At 39.9% G+C, this 19,121-nt stretch overlaps 1 protein-coding gene across 3 annotated transcripts in view; it reads right to left on the bottom strand.

The window, feature by feature from the left end:
- Positions 1–19,121, bottom strand: part of pid1 (phosphotyrosine interaction domain containing 1) — a 102,985-nt gene that overhangs the window by 40,654 nt on the left and 43,210 nt on the right. For 2 of the 3 annotated variants that reach the window (XM_069897342.1, XM_069897343.1), the window contains exon 2: positions 15,646–15,792. The exons of the other annotated variant lie outside the window; for it this stretch is intronic. In XM_069897342.1, the coding sequence (XP_069753443.1) occupies positions 15,646–15,792 (147 nt within the window). The remainder of the gene's footprint in view (positions 1–15,645; positions 15,793–19,121) is intronic. 3 annotated transcript variants of the gene reach the window in all.

Genomic DNA, 19,121 nt, shown 5'->3' with positions numbered 1-19,121 from the left:
CCCTGCCCTGACACCCCCCTTCCCCCTCCCACCCTTTTATTCTGATGGTCACCAGCATTTTCTCATACTTTGAAGGGCTCAAGCCCGAAACATCAGTTCTGTATCTCTGCCTTTGCTACATAAAGGACACTGTTTGACCTGCTGAGTCTCTCCAGCATTGTGTGTTTTTACTACTACACCCCTCTGCATCCAACATATTATCCTCTGCCATTTCCACCACTAAACACATCTTCCCCTCTCCCCCTTCCACAGGGCCTGCTCCCTCCATGACTCCTTCATCCTTCCCACCAATCATCCCTTTGGTACATACCCCTGTGACCCCAGGAGGTAATGCACTTGTGCTTGCACCTCCTCCCTCACCGCCATTTGAGGGCCTGAGACAGTCCTTCCAAGTGAAGCAACACTGCAGGGATCATTTACTTCATATGCTGTTGTGGTCTCCTTGACATCGGGAGATTGGACACAAACTGGGAAATCGCTTTGTTGAGCACCTTGGCTGTCGCAATAGTGGGGCTCTCCCAGTGGCCACCCATTTCAATTCCTTGCCAACGTGACACGTCTCAAGCACTGCTCGACTGAGACCACCCGCAAATCAGAAGAACAGCACCTCTTCTTCCATCTGGCATGAACCGACTTCTCCGGTTTCCGTTAGCCCCTCCATCCCTCTGTCTCCTTTCCTCTTGCTCCATCTACCTCACTCCTTTTTTTGCTCTGCATTTACAGAGCAAAAAAAAAACCATCCCTCCCAATATGTCTTCTCATCTTTCCTCTCTCCTGTCCTCCTCTCCATATCTAATTAAGACCTTTTGTCTGTTGGTTGGTACTCTATCCCTGCTCTTTCTGTTAATTCAAGCGCCTGCCTGCTTTTTACTCCATGAAGAAGGGCTCAGGGCCAAAATGCCAGCTATAAATTTTTACGTCCAATGGACACTGTGAGACCCACTGAGTTCCTCCAGCATTTCTGTGTTTTTATTCTAAGTAAGGTGTCTCAGGGGCACACTGACCTCTGATCTAGAGTCAAACAAACCAAGTCATTTCCGTGCACTCTGCTACAAGGTGAAGGGTAGAACGTGGGTTTGAGCAGGATGGTGGGTGTAAATAAAGGGTGGCCATTCCAAAGGAGGATATGGTCTTTGGTTACTACGTCCTCCTTTGGAATGGCCAAAAGAGTGAAGGCATAAACCTCTACAGGTATAGTTATCCACAGTGTGTTAATTATCAAATGGCTTTAATGCTAAAGAGTCATGATATCTTATTTCTGCTGCTTCTTTCCTATTTACAATAGTGACTACAGTTTGAAAAGTATTTCATTGGTTCTAACTTGCATGACACATCTCGAGGCTGCAAAAGGTGCTACACAAAAGGCTTTTTTTCACCACCTCGTTAATGAGAAGAACTAGAGTTCATAGCATTTAATTTTAACCCTTCACTAATGAAAGTTCAAGAATGAGTCTCTCACCGACTTCTGATGGTGCAATAGACAGAATCTGCTGATTATCGCTAGATTCTCCACAGCGGCAAAGATGTTTTGGTGCTGTAGGGCTAACCTGCATTTCAACAGATGGAGTCAACAAAAGATTTTGGTTTAACAGGAAATCAGAAGTAGAAATTGACCCAATGATTGATTGAGTAATTCAATAATGATTATAAGCATGAGGCAGGCACTTTGATAATGGGCAAGCAATTGGAAAGCTCCAAGCTCAAATGTTGCCTCAGTAAACGGCGAAATTAAATTCAACGAATCTGGTAAAGTTCATGTTAACAACACTTAGCATGGTTGACTTGGCAAAGCCCACATGAAGTCTAACAATTCAAGGCTCTTGTCATCATCTACATCCCAAGAGGAAATTTAAAACCAGGGTCAGCCATCTTCCAAATTTTCAGGACATGATTAATTTTGAGACTGGATGCTTACTAGGCCAATTATATTTTCATTACTGTTAATTTAATGAAAAGAGGGCATCTCCCATCTTCTGCCAATGTCATTATCTGCACAACAAATTGAAAATGTACCCATACAAGTCTCATTCTAAGTGTCAAACTTTCAAAGGCATAATGTAGAGCTACTCATCACAAATGATAAAAATATAATTGTAGGCAAATGAATAGCCCATAATTAAATGATAAAGAGATCAATGACACATATTAAAAGGCCTGATGCTTTCTAATAGCTCTTTCAAAGAGGATGCTGATAGTCTTTGAGGTCATGGATAATGATCAGACACGTACACATTAGCAGGAGCCACATGCTCAGTGACTTGAAAGATTGGAATAGAGACCTTCCAGCTGAATTCAATCCAAAATTTGCCCATGAGACAGGAAGCTGATATAGCCAGAAGATATTAGAAACTTGTTTGTGGTAGCTGGTTGCCTCAAATTTAACAAAGGAAATCTCAGTATAAAATAGCAGAAAGATATAAAAACTAGTGGCGGCTATCAGAATACTTTGAAAGCTGTCACAATTATGACGCACAGCACTCTTCCAGCTGCAAGAAGTGAGCTCAGTTACTGTGGCGGTGAATCTCCTCAAACATATCATCTATATGTCTAGACAAGCGGAAACATCTGAAAAATTCCTCTGTGATGGTTGGTTAAGGCTGTACTTAAGATAACCTAACAAACAGTAGCTGATAGAAAGTGAATTATGGTTCTTGGAGTTCAGATGGAACATCTCAGAGGGGAAAAAGAACTTTGATCCTCTTCGTGCTTTAATTCAGGGGTTTCTCAACATTCTTTAACAGTCGTCGTGACATTCGGTAAAACGGAAACATTTGAAGCATTTGATCAGTGGAATTAATAGTGGTTGAAGAGGGTAGTGGGGTTGTATTATGCCTACTGATTGTAATGTGGGTTAGGCACCATCTTCAAGTGCCTCCTCATTATAGTGAGATATGCATCCAGCTGATTGGCATGGGCAGCATCAGCTAATGCCAGCCTGCACTGCTTGAAGCCATCAGATTCAGAAGTTATTGCCATGAACAAATCATGAAATTCGGTATTTTACGGCAGCGTCATAGAGCAAACGTACATATTATAACCATCTTACGACATTACTATAAAAAATAAAATAAAAATAACAATAATCGTGTACGAAAAGTAAGGCAGCGTCTTTGGTTCATTGATTATTCAGGAATCTGATGGCAGAGGGGAAGAAGCTGTCCCTGTGCCGCTGAGTGCTCGTCTTTAGGCTCATGTACCTTTTCCCCGATGGTAGCAGAGTGAAGAGGGCATGGCCTGGGTGGGGTCTTTGAGGATAGAGGCTGCTTTTTTAAGACACCGCTTCATGTAAATGTCCTCAATGGAGTGAAGTCTGGAGCCTGTGATGTCGCAGGCCGAGGTGTTTGAGGAGATTCAGTTTGTCACCGAAGATTCTCGAAAACATCTAAAGGTGTACCGTGTAGAGTATTCTGGCTGGAGTTTATTCTTGTCTGGAGAGTTGGCGCCTTTGTACGAGGCAGTGATGCAACCAGATAGAATGCTCTCCAGTAGAAGTTTATGAGAGTCTTTGGCGACATGCCAAATCTCCTCAGATAAAGTATAGCCTTGACAAACATTCTTTGTGATTGCATCAATGTGGAGGCTCCAGGACAGATCATCTGAGATGTTAACACCCAGAAAATTAAAGTTCTTGACCCTCTCCACTACTGTGCTCTCAGTGAAGACTGGGCCATGTTCCCCTGACTTTCTCCTGAAGTCCACCTCCTGTGGACTTGGTACTCCTTACAGGGGAGTACATTGTGGCTGGAGTCAGTGGCATGTTCTATATCAAAAGCAGTGAAGAATAATAGTCATACAGCATGGAACAATGCAAGCCCAGTGCAAGCCCAAGAGTGGCATGAGGCTCTAGGAATGTGGACATGGCATGGAGATCTACAGATATGGCAGCAGGTGATGTTTGACTATTATTTTTTTTAAATTGGAAGCTGATGACCAGTTGTGTACCGTGGGGACAAGTGCTGGGACCCTTGCAGATTAGTTAAGTCATTGGTGACACGAAGCATGACTTGTTATTACTAGTGAGGAGAGTAGTCTGTGGCCACAGAATCATATCGACATGTTGGTCAAATGGAATTTAATTCTGAAAAATGTGACCCAATGCTTCTTGAGAGGACACATACGGCAGGACTGAGAAAAACTCAGGAACAGATGGTCCTTGGTGTTCATATCCAAGGATCCCTGAAAGCAGCAGTACGTAGATAAGATGTTTAAGAAAGCTTACAAGGATACCAGTCTTCATTAACCAGTGCACTGAACGCAAGAGGATATGGTGTACTCAAGTCATTTATTAATAAGGTCACATCAGGTCTTCAATCTAATCACTACATTCTCGGAAGGATGTGATTGCACTGAGAGAGTGGGGTGAAAATTCACCAGGATGTTGCCTGGAACAAAGCCATTCACAAAAAAGGTAAACAATGAGGACAAATTATATGAGGCATGGATAGGATGGATGCCTCCACATGGGCCTGCATGAGTTCTATAGCTAATATAATATAGTTATTTTAAAATAACCCAAGTTTCTTTATTATAATAAAAGAAACATCACACTTCCTATAGCGTATTGTTCAGAATTACCACTATACTTCAGAAAGGGAAAGATCATTATTTTAGAAGTTTCAACAGGTTTAAGGATTACAAATTAAAATGATAATATTGATGAGATATTAGTAACCATGAACCCTTCATCTAAATCATGAAAAAAAGCAACTACAACCAATAAAATCACAGGCAATTTAACATCTCAAACCTTTCTGTTCTGCTTCAGTAAGAAATTAAGCACCTCTGTGCTTCTATAAGATGTGGAACCTGCATGGATCAGGAGAGCAGCACTTAATAAACGGCTAAACAATGTGCAGATCTTTCAACTGCTACATTGATAGAATGGCCACACTCTAGGGAACTTGTGAAATGTCAATGGGAGATATTCACTATTCGTATGTAAATGTCATGCCAAAAATGATAGAAAATGCTTTCGAAGCCAAGGAACACATAAAAAAATTGCGATTACTTTTAACATTGAATCTTGCAGGTCTGGTGTCAATGAATGATAAATTACAGAAAGTATTAGAGTGTGAATTCATGCACGTCTGAACTTTGCTAGTAAGGTCTGATACCATGCTGATGTAGCACATCTAGGTTTGAACAGTTTCTTTTCAACAGTTGACAGTCCTTTTGAAACTTCCCTTGCTACACTAATCAGGGACTACTCCGGCACCACAAAAGGACTCTCGGTACTATTGCCAAGTCATATTTTTGCACTAGAATAACTGTGAATATTTATTATCGAACATTTGAATTTATTGTCTCTTTTTAATTCAGGTATTTTTAAAACAAGGTACCTGTTCCGTTGCAGCAAGAACTTCGGTGCATGTGTCAAATGTATATTGGAATTAACTTTTTATCATGTCACAGTTTAAGATATTAATCTGATGATCTGGGTCATAATGAATCCAACCATGTAGCAAAAAAATGTATTGCTAGTACGTGGAAAGATACGAATATGATTGATATTAATAGATGGCATCATGAGATGAAATGTTTAATAATGGAAAAAAAATCACATGTTTCGCGTGATAACTATAGTTTTTTTATTAATAAGTGGTTGTTATATTCAGAATATTTACATTTTGATTTGCATTGATTAGATCTTAATATGTATGCTTAACTCCTTACAAAGTGTAGCTGCTGGGGAGTCTTCTTCGTGATTGCATGAACATGGAGGCCCCAGGACAGATTCATATGAATACTGATACACAGGAACTAAGTTCTTAACCCTTCCCACTGCTGACCCCTCGGTGAGGACCTGTTCATGTTCCCCTGATTTCCCCTTCTTGGTCCACAATCAGTTCCTTGATTTTGGTGACGTTGAGTGCAAGGTTATCCTTAGCCACCAAGCCTACATAAGTTCAGGTGCATGGCAATGTGAATGATGCTAACTGTCCCCTCAGTTCAAGGGAAATTAGAGATGGGCAATAAATGCCAGTCACATAGTCATATCCGCGTCCTGCGAATAAATAAATAGACAAATAAAAATCCACATATTATGGATTAGGGCTGGGGTTATGATTTGTCATGTGCTTTAAATATGTGGAAGAACATTTCATCTTCAATTGATGTTGTATGGTCATTTCCTGAGCTGGTTTCAGACTGAGAAAAGTCATGGGTATAAGGCCCCAGCACACTACTCCTGTGGCACCAGGTGTCACGTAGGTTGAGATGGAAGATCAATAAATTAGGGATTTAAAAAATAACCAAGAGGAAAAACAGGACAATGAGTAACCACCTCATCGGCCAATCTAAATATTTAATGCTTCCATTACCAATCCATCATTACTGCAGCGTGCACTAACACAAAATATACAGGAGCAACTTGCTGAGACTCTTTTGATAGTACCTAGGACAGTCTGCTTTACCACCCTCAAAGGACAAGGCCAGTTAGGTTAAGGGAACACACCCAGCTGCATGCTCCCCTCCAGGTTAGACACCATCCTTCAAAATCTATTTTTGTTCCTTTCCAAATTCTACATCTGCCAGTTGCGGGAACATCTTCAGCAGCAAGGCTGCCAAGAGTTCAAGGTGGCTCACCTTTATATTCTCAAGTGCATTTAGCAATGGGATTAAATACGGATCTTTCCCATGAGTAAATTAAACAAAGTGTGTCCTGAAAAAGAGATCTATTAATCACCACCCTTTGAGATGAAACTGTGTGGATTAAATACATACCGTTTGCAAGCATCTGTTTCTCTCCAAAATTAAATCATGTTATTTAGATTTTTTTTTAATGAAGTTTTTTTTCCCCCCCACTCACAGGAATCTCACTCCCTCCCCCCGCCACCAAAAATCCAAAAAACTGATAATTATGAAAAAAAATTCAAAAACTAAAGCAGACTTGGAATAGGTTTTGTACAGAGGTCTGGAGAGTGGTGGGCTGCCAAAACTTTTAAAAAAAACTTCACACTACAACGATGGTCAGGGTGATTTAAATCTTCCAAGATTCACCAAGATTTCACACGCAGATTGAATCTCACTTTTCAGTACTGCTTAGAAACTAATCACAAAGAAAGATGATAAATTTGCTGATTTTTTTTCTTTATTGTTTAATTGCAGTTAGAAAAAAAATACCTTGAATGGTGATGCTTGATAATATTAGTGAAAAAGTGGAAATTGGACTTTCGAATGGTAGCAGAATTGTGTTGGTAAAGGAGAATTTAAAGCCTGTGCTTGGAATTCATATTAATCTTTGGCGCATATGGTAGGAATTGCACTTCCATGAATGGTTATATATCTGGCAAATAGCCATTCCTAATTGGGTCATCAGGGAGGTGCTGAGATGCTGAGATTGCCAATCAAACAAATTACGCTGACCTGAAATTGCCAATGACAAATTATCTATCCTTACAAACATTTGGATATGGACATGGCAGGAGGTAGAAATTTGTCATTCATCCAATTTTCTTTTCTGTTGGAATTCTTGAACATGTTACTCCCTTGGGGCAAAAGAAAATTGGACAGCGTAGAACGAGTACTGAAGACAGACACATAACAAATACCATAGAAGCTCCATTAATGCTGATACATTTTTGGACAGCCAAATTTTCAACCCTTGCATTAAAGTATAATTAGCTGAATAAAAATCTAAACTCAAAGCAATCGAGATGAGTGAACTTGTCTCCAGTGTTGATTACAATAATTCACTGAAAGTTTTGAGCACGGTATCAATTATGTCATTAGCTTGCTGTTTCAAGTTGAACAGCAAAGTCTGCAGGCCCTGGGGTTGCAGTGCAATACAGAAACACAGCATCAATAGGAAGTAAAGGGTAACAAAGGCTCAGGCCTGAAACGTTGGACATCCCTATGGCTGTTGCGAGACCTGCCGAGTTTCTCCAACACTTTTGTGCATTGCAACTTGCCGTTTTACTTTATCAAATCACTTTGTAGACAAACTACATGAGTGAAAAATGTTAAGCAAGATTAGAGAAGATGTTTTAACAAGTTAGCACATGCTGAATATACTCAGCCTGTGAAGACATCAATTATAAAGAAAGAAAGAAAGAGAGTGTTTCAGGCCAATGACATAACGGAACCAGAAAAAACAAAAAAAATAAGAAAATCAAATGGTATGGGGGGGGGGGGGGGGAAGGAAAGAACAAGCAAGATCAACTCTTCTTCTCCTTCCAGTTGAAACTTATTTTATCTTTATGTTTTGTTTCAGTACAGATGCAAGGACATTGACCTGAAATATTAGCTCAAATTTGACAATAAATGTTTAATTCCGATACACAGCACGGTAACATGTCCTTTCGGGTCACAAGCCTGTGTTATCCAATTGACCTACATCCCCGGTACATTTTTGAAGGGTGGGAGGAAACCAGAGCCCCCGGAGGAAATCCACACAGACACGGGGAGAATGCACGATCTCCTTACAGACAGTGCTAGATTTGAACCCTGGTCACTGGTGCTGTAAAAGCGTTGCGCTCGTTGCTAGGTTAACCATGCCACCCCAACAGATGGCACTTCCAGTATTTTTAGTTTTTATTCCACACAGGCAATCTTTGCAGTATTTTCTTTATGCTTTAAATTGCTGGTCTCCTTTCAATTCGGTGAAGGAACATTTTTTGGTGAAGAAATATTTTTATTTATTTACAAAACTGTAGAAGCAGATTCCGGACATTGAAACAGGATTACACCTACAACTTCATATGATTTGGAGGGTGGGAGGAAACCGGAGCAGGTCACAGGGAGAAACACAGCAGGCCACACAGCATCAATAGGAAGTAAAGGGTAACAAGGGCTCAGGCCTGAAACGTTGGACATCCTATGGCTGTTGCAAGACCTGCCGAGTTTTTCAGGCACTTTTGTGCATTGCAACTTGCTGTTTTACTTTATCAAATCATTTTGTAGACAAACTACACGAGTGAAAAATGTTAAGCAAGATTAGAGCTGTTTTAACAAGTCACCTGTGCAGTAGTAGTTTCCTTTGAGCAATAACAGGGTTTAAAATGAACCTGTTCGGAAGTACAAAAGAAAACGGGATGCTCCCATACTTCTGCTTATTCTGCTTTCCGTTCGGATGCAGGAAAGGTTGTTGTTGCCCCTTTCTCACGTTTTGCTTCCTTTCCTTTGTGGCATGGTCAGTCTCACTGTGAAACCCTAGGGCCATTTGCTTGTGTTCTGTTATTTGGCCAGTAGGAAAATGAAAGGGAAAAAACAATCTGAATCACAAGTGTGCCAGAAGATTGCAAGTTGGTGTGCGAAAAAAACAGTGGCAGTGCTGAGGAGAACATTGTTGAGACGGTTGGCAGTGAGAGTAAAATTCTTAGCGTTAGTCTAAGGAGCAAAGGATCTGACTGGCCACCTGGGAGTACCACTGAATAAATCTGCACCCTGAAAAAGTAGAAGCAGCTGTTGTCCAGTGGAAAGTTTTCATTGCAGGATTGCCAATCTTCTCAAAGGCGATGTGCCCAGGGGTTTTGTCGAAAGCCCACTTTAATTTTAATGAAAAAAAATGTAGACATATAGCACAGTAACAGGCCTGTGCCACCCAAATACACCCAATTGACCAACAACGCCTGGCACATTTTGAAGGGTGGGAGGACACCAGAGCTCCCGGAGGAAACCCACGTAGACGCGGGGAGATCATATAAGCTCCTTATAGACAGCGCAAGATTTGAACACTGTCTTGATCGCTGGCCTTTTCACAGCATTGTGCTTGTGATAGTAGAGATCTATCACCAATGTATATAGTGTATATAGTTACAGTATCTAGACTGTGCTTACAGCGATTGGCTGAGAGCTAAGCCACGCCTACTGTCTGGGCCTTAAAGGGTTGTGTCCCTAGCCAGGTCGGATCATTCCGGACTGGTCGGCCACCTGTGAAGAGCTCCGGTCTTTTGCTAATAAAAGCCTTGGTTTGGATCAACAAGTCTTTGATTCTTTCGACGAGCTCTACAGTGCTGACTGCTGCATCTAGTTAAGTTGTGATTAACCAGGGATGTAGAATGTTTTTTTGCAACACTGCTGTCTCCCATACATACACATTCCATTCTGTTTACAGTTTCTCAAAGTGCTGTTTTCAGAAATGGACATTTCCTCACTGAACAGAGTTGCTGTTCAAAGAATCACAAGTGTTAGCTTTTGTAAAGGACAAGGTTATTTTATTTTTATTTATTTACAATGCCATAGAAGCCGATTCTGGCCATTGAAACCCATGGCACCCAATTACATCCAATTAACCTCTTACGATTTGGAGGAAGCCAGAGCACTCGGGAAAACCCATGCAGGTCATGGGGAGATCGTACCTTATAGAGACAGCACCATATTGAAACCCAGGTAGCTGGCACTGTAGTAGTGTTGCGTTAACCACTACGTTGGCTGTGCCGCAAACAGTTTTCAAGACACATATATGGAGCTTACAACACAGAAAAGGTCACATGTGTGCTAATGAGATCTACGGGGCACCAAGTTATGTCTTCATCTCAATTCCCCCATCATCATATAGTTTTTAACCTTTTTCCTTTATTTGTTGTTTTATCAGATTCATCAAAACCTGATGCAAGATCCTAAATCTGAAATGGATTCTGATGTGTGGGGAAGGGGTATGATTGCAGAATAACCTGATACATTAATGCTGTTCCTCCTTCCACAGATGCTGACTGAAGCATTGAGTAATTCCAACTTTTTCTGTTTTTATTTCAGATTTCCAGCATCTGCAGTGTTTATCCTTTAAACAGACCTCGGCTGAGCTGTTACCCTTAACCATTCTAAGCAGCAGTGAGTTCCACATTCTCTTCATTCTCTTAACACGGAAATGCCTCTGTCATTCCATAATCCCCTCACATACCAGACTCTGATTTGAACTTATATTCTCTCCATATGTGAGAAGTTTAAAACTCCCCTGGGCCATTCTAGCAATGGTAGCATATTAGAAAATCATAGATATGCTGCTTGGAATTAAATGCATATTTGTGTCGCACTGTGCTGTTTTCAATCCCAGGTGAAAATTAAGCTCTGAATTTCCACCTGCAATCCCACGAGTATTTCCCAGCGTCCAGTGTACATGCAATGCCATCACCCAAGGCCCATTTCTGCCCAAAATAACTGTTCAACAGATGCTGTCGATCTCTCACAATTTCAAGGTATGCTCCACACGACCAAGACGTTTGCAAACAATTGCAGGCTGCTCAACACCTACCCCAGTTCAAAGAGCGTGTCAGAGCTGACAGGGAGTGCTTTACGCCATGTAGCTGCCAAGCTACTTATTCCAAGGGCAGCTTGGCAGTGACAGCGCTGAGAGCCCTCTGTTGCTGGAGGCTTCATGATCATCACAGTTGGCCAATTAGCGCAGGTTGCAAGACGTATTGGTAAGAAAGTGGCTGATGCAATCAGTGCAAGTGGATTAGTGATATGACCATATCACAAAGAAAGTGGAATTATTTATCCCCCTGATGGTCGGCCAGGAAACCAACAATCATCGGTTCTATACCCTCGAGTTGGGGGAAAATCCTTTGTTTTTATTTGAAGACTTTAAACTTTACTCATATATCATGTTCAAAAATGAACATTATACGCTGAAGTAATGTTTTACAAAGAGCCATCTGGACTGCCTTGTATGTGTACTCTCTACCCCCAACATAAAGCCCAGGATTCTGGGTGTTTTTTAAACCTTCCCTTGCCACTTCAGAATGCACAATGTCCGTATTCTACTAGATCTCTGTATTCTTGCACTCCTTTTCAAATTGTGCCCCTCATTTGTATTTCCTCTTTTATTTATTTTTCCACCTCACATTTCTCCTCTTTCAATTTCCTATACCATCTATCTGCTCAGTCCACCAGCCCTCACTGCGTCTTTGAGCCTCTTTCTATCCTCCTCACATTACGTCTGAATTTTTCATCCTGTGCAAGCTTGAAGATTGAACTTTGTACACCCAAGTCATTTTTATATATCTTAAATAAAACAGTGGTCTTCGTAACAGTCTTCAGCAAATGTCATTGCACATTCACTCCAGTTTGATAAACAGCTTCCAACTACTCTATTTCCTGTTACTCAGTCAATTTTCTCACCACGTGTTTCAATCCTTTCTATTTCACGGCCTTCAGTCTTGATGACAAGCCAATAATGTGGCTTGTTATCAAATGTCTTTTGAAAGCATGCTTGTACCACATCAACCACATTTCCTCCACTGAACTCCTCTGTTTCTTTATCAATAAACCATGAAGCCAGTTAGATAAGGTTCACCTTCTAAAAAAAATCTGATGTTGAGAACAACAAGGCAAGTCCCTGACAACAGTTAAAGTATCATGAACGACAGGACAGTGGAACACAAGGTCAAGGAAAGCCATTCAACCCCTAATACCTGTCCTGCCATTTGACTCCACACCTCAATGTCAGTTACCCACCCTTGCTCCAAACACTTTCCCAAGAAAAATCCAGTGACTTGGGAAATGACTTTGAATTTGCAACCTTTTATGGAAAGAGTTCCAGATTTCCACTGTTCTTTACATGAAAAAATGCTTCTTGTATGTACATGGCAAGTTCTAATTTTAAGACACTTGATATTGAATCCTTCACTGAAGGAAAAGACATCCCCACCATTTCACTTGTAACCTTTTCATAGTATAGCATTACTTCAAAATTTTGTGTCCAGTCAATTCTGCCACATCACCTTTGTTTGGGTGGCAGGAAACCACCCTTACGGAATTCTCAGATAAAACCATGGGACACTACAGTACAGAAACAGGCCATTCAGTCCTTCTAGTCTATGCTGAATTATTTTTCTGCCTAGTTTATATTTCTCAAACTTTTTCAGTCTAAGGGCCTCCTGGCTTTTGGCCTAACATGCCATGGCCCATAAGAGGCAATGACTGAGCAATATTTTCAAGTCAAAGGCAGTTCTTTTTTCCCCACATGGAAACACGCTGTTCACCACCAGTGGGCCATGGCTGGTTGATAACCACTGGCCTATTCCCACTGAAATTTTTAAAAAATTACAAATTTAAAAATCACCACCCAAAAGTTTGAGATATGGAATAAAGTTCCCTCTCACAGATTTTATGTGGCAATAAATAAATAAGTAAAAAGATAAATAGACAAATAAATAAATAAATAAATAGACAGGGCGACAAATTAATTGATTGGTAGAAAATATAGTCTCTCAATGTTGTGGGACAATAATATTTTGATATGATGTCACTATATCAACTAGGTTGGCAGCCATAGCAAATTCTGCCTTTGCCTGTCCTCCCCTGTCTAGATAGGCCTTAGCAAAGGAGAGACTAATCCAATTGACTTGTCACATCACATTCAAATCTTATTGCTTCAGAGTAATGAATGTCTAAAAATAAAATTTGTCAAAATTGTTGCTTCTCTTGCATGAACCTTGACCATCCCCTGATTCTAATGTTAAATAATGGCAGTGGGACTCTTTGTCACCTTCAGTGAATTGGCTTTGTGTAAGAGAAAAAGACCCCATTGGAATACTCATATCATGGCATCCAATTAGACAAGGGGATTTGTGTTACAGAAAATTGTGTCAAGTATGGTTTTCTTGGAACAAAAGTAAATCACAAAAATCTGTAGACACCGTGGTTGAAGTAAAAACACATAATGCGGGAGAAACTCAGCTGATCAAACATGGTTTTCTTGGAACATAAACTCTCCATAATGTAGGTGTCACCTTTAATAAATTGAACTGAATTGTTTATTATTATGTGCACCAAGATTTTGTTTTGCATGCTATTCTGGTTAGTTAGGCCATACGTAAGTACCGCAGAGAGTGCAATAAATAAAACAAAAGTGTAGGGTAAAGTGTTACAGAAAGTCAAAAAGTGCAAGGCTTTGTGTTAGTAGGATTGAGTGCAGGATATAGAGAAAAGTACAGTTATCTTTTGAGATGTCCATTCGAGAATCTGATTCGAGAATCAAGGAAGAAACTACCCTTGAATCTGGAAGTTTGTCTTTTCGACGACTTCTGCCTGACAGAAGGTGGGAGAAGAGAGCGTGACCAGACTCAGCTAAGGATAAATAGCATTAACATGTGTGGAGAGGTTCCTTCACACAAGTTATGCTTTGCAAAAGGACTTGACCAAAAACTTGAATATGGTCCCAAGAATGCTGGGTTTCTTCCGCGTCCTCTTCTGTGTTTCCAGACGTGCACAGTGTCAACAGATTGGATGCAGAATGTATTTTGAAGTCGTCCATGATAGTATTTGCATGCAGTTTCCATGTCAGGTCAGTAATTGCACACATAATCACAAACTTCTGTTTGTGCAATGTGGCAAAGCAAATTTAATGAGGTATTGTCTGGCAACTTAGACACAGTGAGTTAGAAATAAAAGAACAATAAAGTCATTGTTAGGGGCAATTTTGAATTGCATTACCTGGCCATTAACTAGTAGAATTGATTTCTCACTGTAAAACCCCACTAGGGTGATTCCCCCTGTTTTAGAGGGCTCATTATCAAAGTTGTTCATCACCCATTGGGTCTAATTTGTAGATTTTATAGTTCAATGAAAGTTGGATTGATTAAAATGGACTTTGATGAAGCTCTCAATTCACTAAGAAGAGCTTTAACAATGATGGGACAGATTTTTCATATTTTTCTGCCAACACCAGCACACAACACTCCTCTCAGCAGCAATTTTAGGATGGCACTGACATTTTGCCAAGCAAAGCTCCTGACAGGAACCTCTGGAACACATTTTAAGCCAAACCAGAATAAAAGCACTTCCTATTATGTTTCACTTCCTTCCCCAACCATGTGGTTACACTCTAGACCTGGCAGAACAGGAAGACCCCACCAATACTGAATTACATCAAGACTCAGGGTGAAAGGGCAGCACCTAAATAATCATCTTCACTCGTCTTAATGGCAGAGGAAAAGAGTTTTATTCTTTTCTGGTTCGACTACTAGTTTAGATCTGGGCATCAATCCAGGTGTCTCAGGGGCTGCAGATGTCCAGGAAGTCACTGCATCCCAACATCTTAAGAACATTTATTGCCAGACATTAAATGATTACCTCACCAGGATACCCATTTCTAGAGGAACAAAGACTGCAAAGCCTTATTTGTCACTGAAAGCCAAAGATCTGTTGTGAAAGCCAAAACTTAACTTGGCCATTTGTCTTTTCCGTAAGAATTCTGCTCTATACTATTTTCCATGAAGAGGGACATGTGTAAAACTTGTGTTCAGAAATAACCTTTTGTGATCCTGAAGAAAGGAAGTCTGTTTATTTATACTTCTCAAGCAATTTAAAAAAAAGAAGAAAAATTCTGAAAAACTTGAATGATTTTGATACTTCTGTTTGTCAATATTTTTCAGGAACTGCAGAGTTTTGTGGTAATGTCTTCATTCACTTTCTCTCCCTGAATAAAACTTTGTAATTAATTTGAAAAGGCAGGAGATCAAGTAATTCTATGTATGCAACAGTCTGATGTAATGTCTAAAGATGAATCAGCCATTTAACTTTGGTAGACTGAGGTGTAGTTTCTGTAATGGAAACTGGTACTGTGAACAGACAGTAATGTTAACTGAGGTTACGAGGTAAAGATATACATTTTCCTCCGCCAGTGAGATATTCTCACTACAAGTAGCATATTGTTTCTGTCATTAAGCATCCTGACAAGCAATTCTCTAACTTGCAACTAACCTTGCGTTCTGGGATTTCCTGGCTGTTCATCAGAGGAGCCGTGGGGGACAATTCAATGGCTTCCGGTTCATGAAAGATGACTGTCGGCAAGGGTTCCTTCCGCAGAGTCAACACATTCAACTTGGTTTTCAGCATGGTCTGAAAGTGCTGCAATGCAGAGAGTCAAACGCAGTCAACAAATGTTTTTGAGTCATCTACATCAATAACATCGGAGCAGGGAAAGACAATCTTAGAATCATAGAATATTATACCACAGAAACAGGCTCTTTGGCCCTCTTAGTCTGTCCTAAGCTATTTTTGGACCTGCACCCAGTCCATAGCCCTCCATTCCTGTCCCATCCTATGTACCAGTCCAAGTTCTTCATAAACGTGAAATTTGAGCCCAAATTTACCACTTCAGCTGGCACCTCATTCCACACTCCCACCACTCTCTCTATGTGAAGAAGATCTCCCAAATGTTACCCCTAAACCTTTCCCCTTTCACCCCTAACTCATGACCTCTGGTTTGTATCTCACCTACCCTCAGTGGAAAAAGCCTGTCTACATTTACTCTGACTGTATCCCTCGTAACTTTAAATACCTCCCCTCATTCTTTTACGCTCCAGGGAATAAAATCATAACCTGTTTAACTTCTTCCTGTAACTCAGTTCTTGAAGACCGGGTAATCTTCTCTGCACGCTTTCAATCTTATTGATACCTTTCCTGTTTCCTCATTAAGCTAATTCCACCATCCAGTAACTAACCCTAACCCTGATTTGACTTGTTATCCAACCTTCAGAGCTCTTATTCCCCAGTAGATGAAAAATGTCTCTTAGAGTTGCATGTATTTAAAAATGGAACGAATACAAGGGTAATTAGTGAAGAAAAACAAAATTTTGTTATCAGATGAAATTATCCATGCCAAGTCTGAGCAAAGGGAAAATACCTTGCCAAAACTTTGATGGGTAAAGTGGAAACTTAACAAAAGACACATTATAAAAGAGGGCATTTCCTGCTGAACTTGTAACTTTTCTTGATTGCATTTCATCCTAGATATAGTGTGTGTGAGCGTTTTCTTCCTTGCACTACACTATTGCTCAATAAGTACAAAAAAAAAACTAAGGGCTGTTAATTTGTATGGTTGTAGTTCCCCAGATCATTGAGTAGGGATCACTTGATATTCACTTGGCAGTGCTTTTGTCAATGGGACTGCGGAAAATAGAAGCTCGTGGTGCGGGAGATAACATGTTGCCATAGATAGAAGGTTGGCTGGTTAGCAGGAAACAGAGGGTTGGCATAAAAAGTATTTTTCTAATTGGCAATAAGTAAGAAATACAAGACTGAGATTCCATCTATGTACAATTTACAAAAATGACTTGAGTGCAGAGCCTGAAGGTACACTTGTTAAATTTGTTGATGACATGAAGATGTATATGAAAGGAAGTTGTGAAGAGAAGGCAAGAAGGCTATAAATTAATTATAGATAGATTAAGCAAAGATCAGAAAATGGAGAATAACTAGTCAAGCAATTGTCCATTTTGTCGGGGAAATAAAAAAGACATTATCTGAGTGGTGATGGACAACAGAACTTCAAGAATTAGATAGCTTCAGTTCATAGGAATAAACGTCTCCAATTACCTGACTTGGACCAACCACTTTGATGTGATTGACAAGAAAGAATACCAAACACACCACTACTTTCTTAGAAGACTATGGAAGCTTAGCATGCTCTCCTTATCCCTCAATAACATCTACACCAAGGAAAGCATAATTGGTGCATGCATCGCATTGTGGAATGGGAGTGATTCTGCTCCAGATTGGATCAAGTTGCAGAAAATAGTGAATGCAGCTTAGAACATCACCCATAATTTCCTCTTTTTCCCTCACTCCATCTATAGCTCCTGCTGCCTAGAACAGGCAGCCAAAATATTGAAGGATCTCTCGGACACATTCTCTTCTCCCATTGGTGTGAAATTAAGCATCAACAGTTCCTTCCCAACAGCCATCAGGCTCCTGAGTGAACCCCATAACATTGCAATCATGTTGCCCTTGCTTGGTACAAATTTATCTTTTTTTATTTCTCATTGTAACTGCACTCTGTAATAGTGTGCTTGTTCAACTTTATAAGGCTGTTGGAGATAAATTGGAATGTTTGCAAAAGAAACTTTCGCAGTCTATTAGGATTAATATAACAAGTAAACTTAAACTTAAATGTGTAGAGGGATCTGGTGATCCTAGTTTAGAAGGCTGGTGTTCATAAAGAATTTAGAAAGGATAACAGAATATGAGTGTTTATTGCCATGGGAATTGAATACAAATGTAGGGGGAATTAAGCTTCTGTAATGTAGTGTGTTGATGAGGTCACATATGGAAAAATGTTTACTGTATTGGTCTCTTTATTCAATTAAGGATGTTAGTATTTTGGAAGCAGTCCAGAGAAGATTCACGATACTCATTTCTAGAATGCGTTTTCTCCTAAGAGGAAAGGATGGAAAGGGCTAGGTTTGTATTGGTTGGAAGTTACAAGAGAGATAGGTTACTTGATTGAAAAAACAAGGTCCACAAAGGTCTTGACAATATATGGAGAGGATTTTTCCTTTTGAAGGAGAATCTAGATATAAGTTGTCACATTTTTAAAAACAAGGGGTTGCAACTGAAGAGAGAAATTAAGTGGACATTTTACTCTCAAAGGATTGTGAGTATTATTGGACAAAGAGTGGTGGAAATAGAGTCTTTGATCATTTTTAAGGTGGAGAGAAATTGGTATTTTACAAGGACGTGAACAATTAGCGGAGAAAAGTGGAAATACTGAGACAAATATATAGTCAGATCAGCCATCATCTTACTGAATGACTGAATAAGTTCACACTCCTGCTCCTACTTTGTATATTCATTTATAACAGTTGAGAACAATATCATGTGAAGAAATACCTTTCTGTGAGTTGGATCCTATCAGTCCATGGTACAAAGCAGCTTCAAACCCTTGAAAGATCTTAAAGATTGTGAATGAGATTCTGCAGTATTATCCACTGAGAGTGGTATCAGGACACTTGTAAATTTTAAAGATTTTATTTTACCCCACAGGTTCATGTTAAATCTCAAATAATTGTAATTTCCAAAGGATTTTGGTTCTCTGAGTATCATATTTTCCTGGTACACTTTAAGACCAGTTGTATTGGATAATGGTGAGTCTGTGAAGTCTGAGACAGGAATATTATAAAAACATATGTGACCACAAGGCAGTCCTAAATGTATCATTTTCTTCAAGTTAAATCAGAAGTCTTGTTTGGAGGCCAATGTTTTATGAACTTCCATTGCCTTTCACAAGCAGAAAACTTCTGACACTACACCAGCAAACCATTGCTGGGTGAAAACAACGAAGAGTTAAAGTGGCCACGTTAGAAATGTTTACCAGCTGTCTAAGGAATTTTAACCGCCAGCAAATTCTTCTCAAGATGTCTTTGTAAAACAAATATACAAACTTCAAAAAAACATAA

This window comes from Narcine bancroftii, chromosome 9 (assembly GCF_036971445.1).
Source record: "Narcine bancroftii isolate sNarBan1 chromosome 9, sNarBan1.hap1, whole genome shotgun sequence".
Classification (NCBI taxonomy): domain Eukaryota; kingdom Metazoa; phylum Chordata; class Chondrichthyes; order Torpediniformes; family Narcinidae; genus Narcine; species Narcine bancroftii.
Note: the sequence above shows the minus strand (reverse complement) of the source record. Positions and strands in the feature narration are given on the sequence as shown.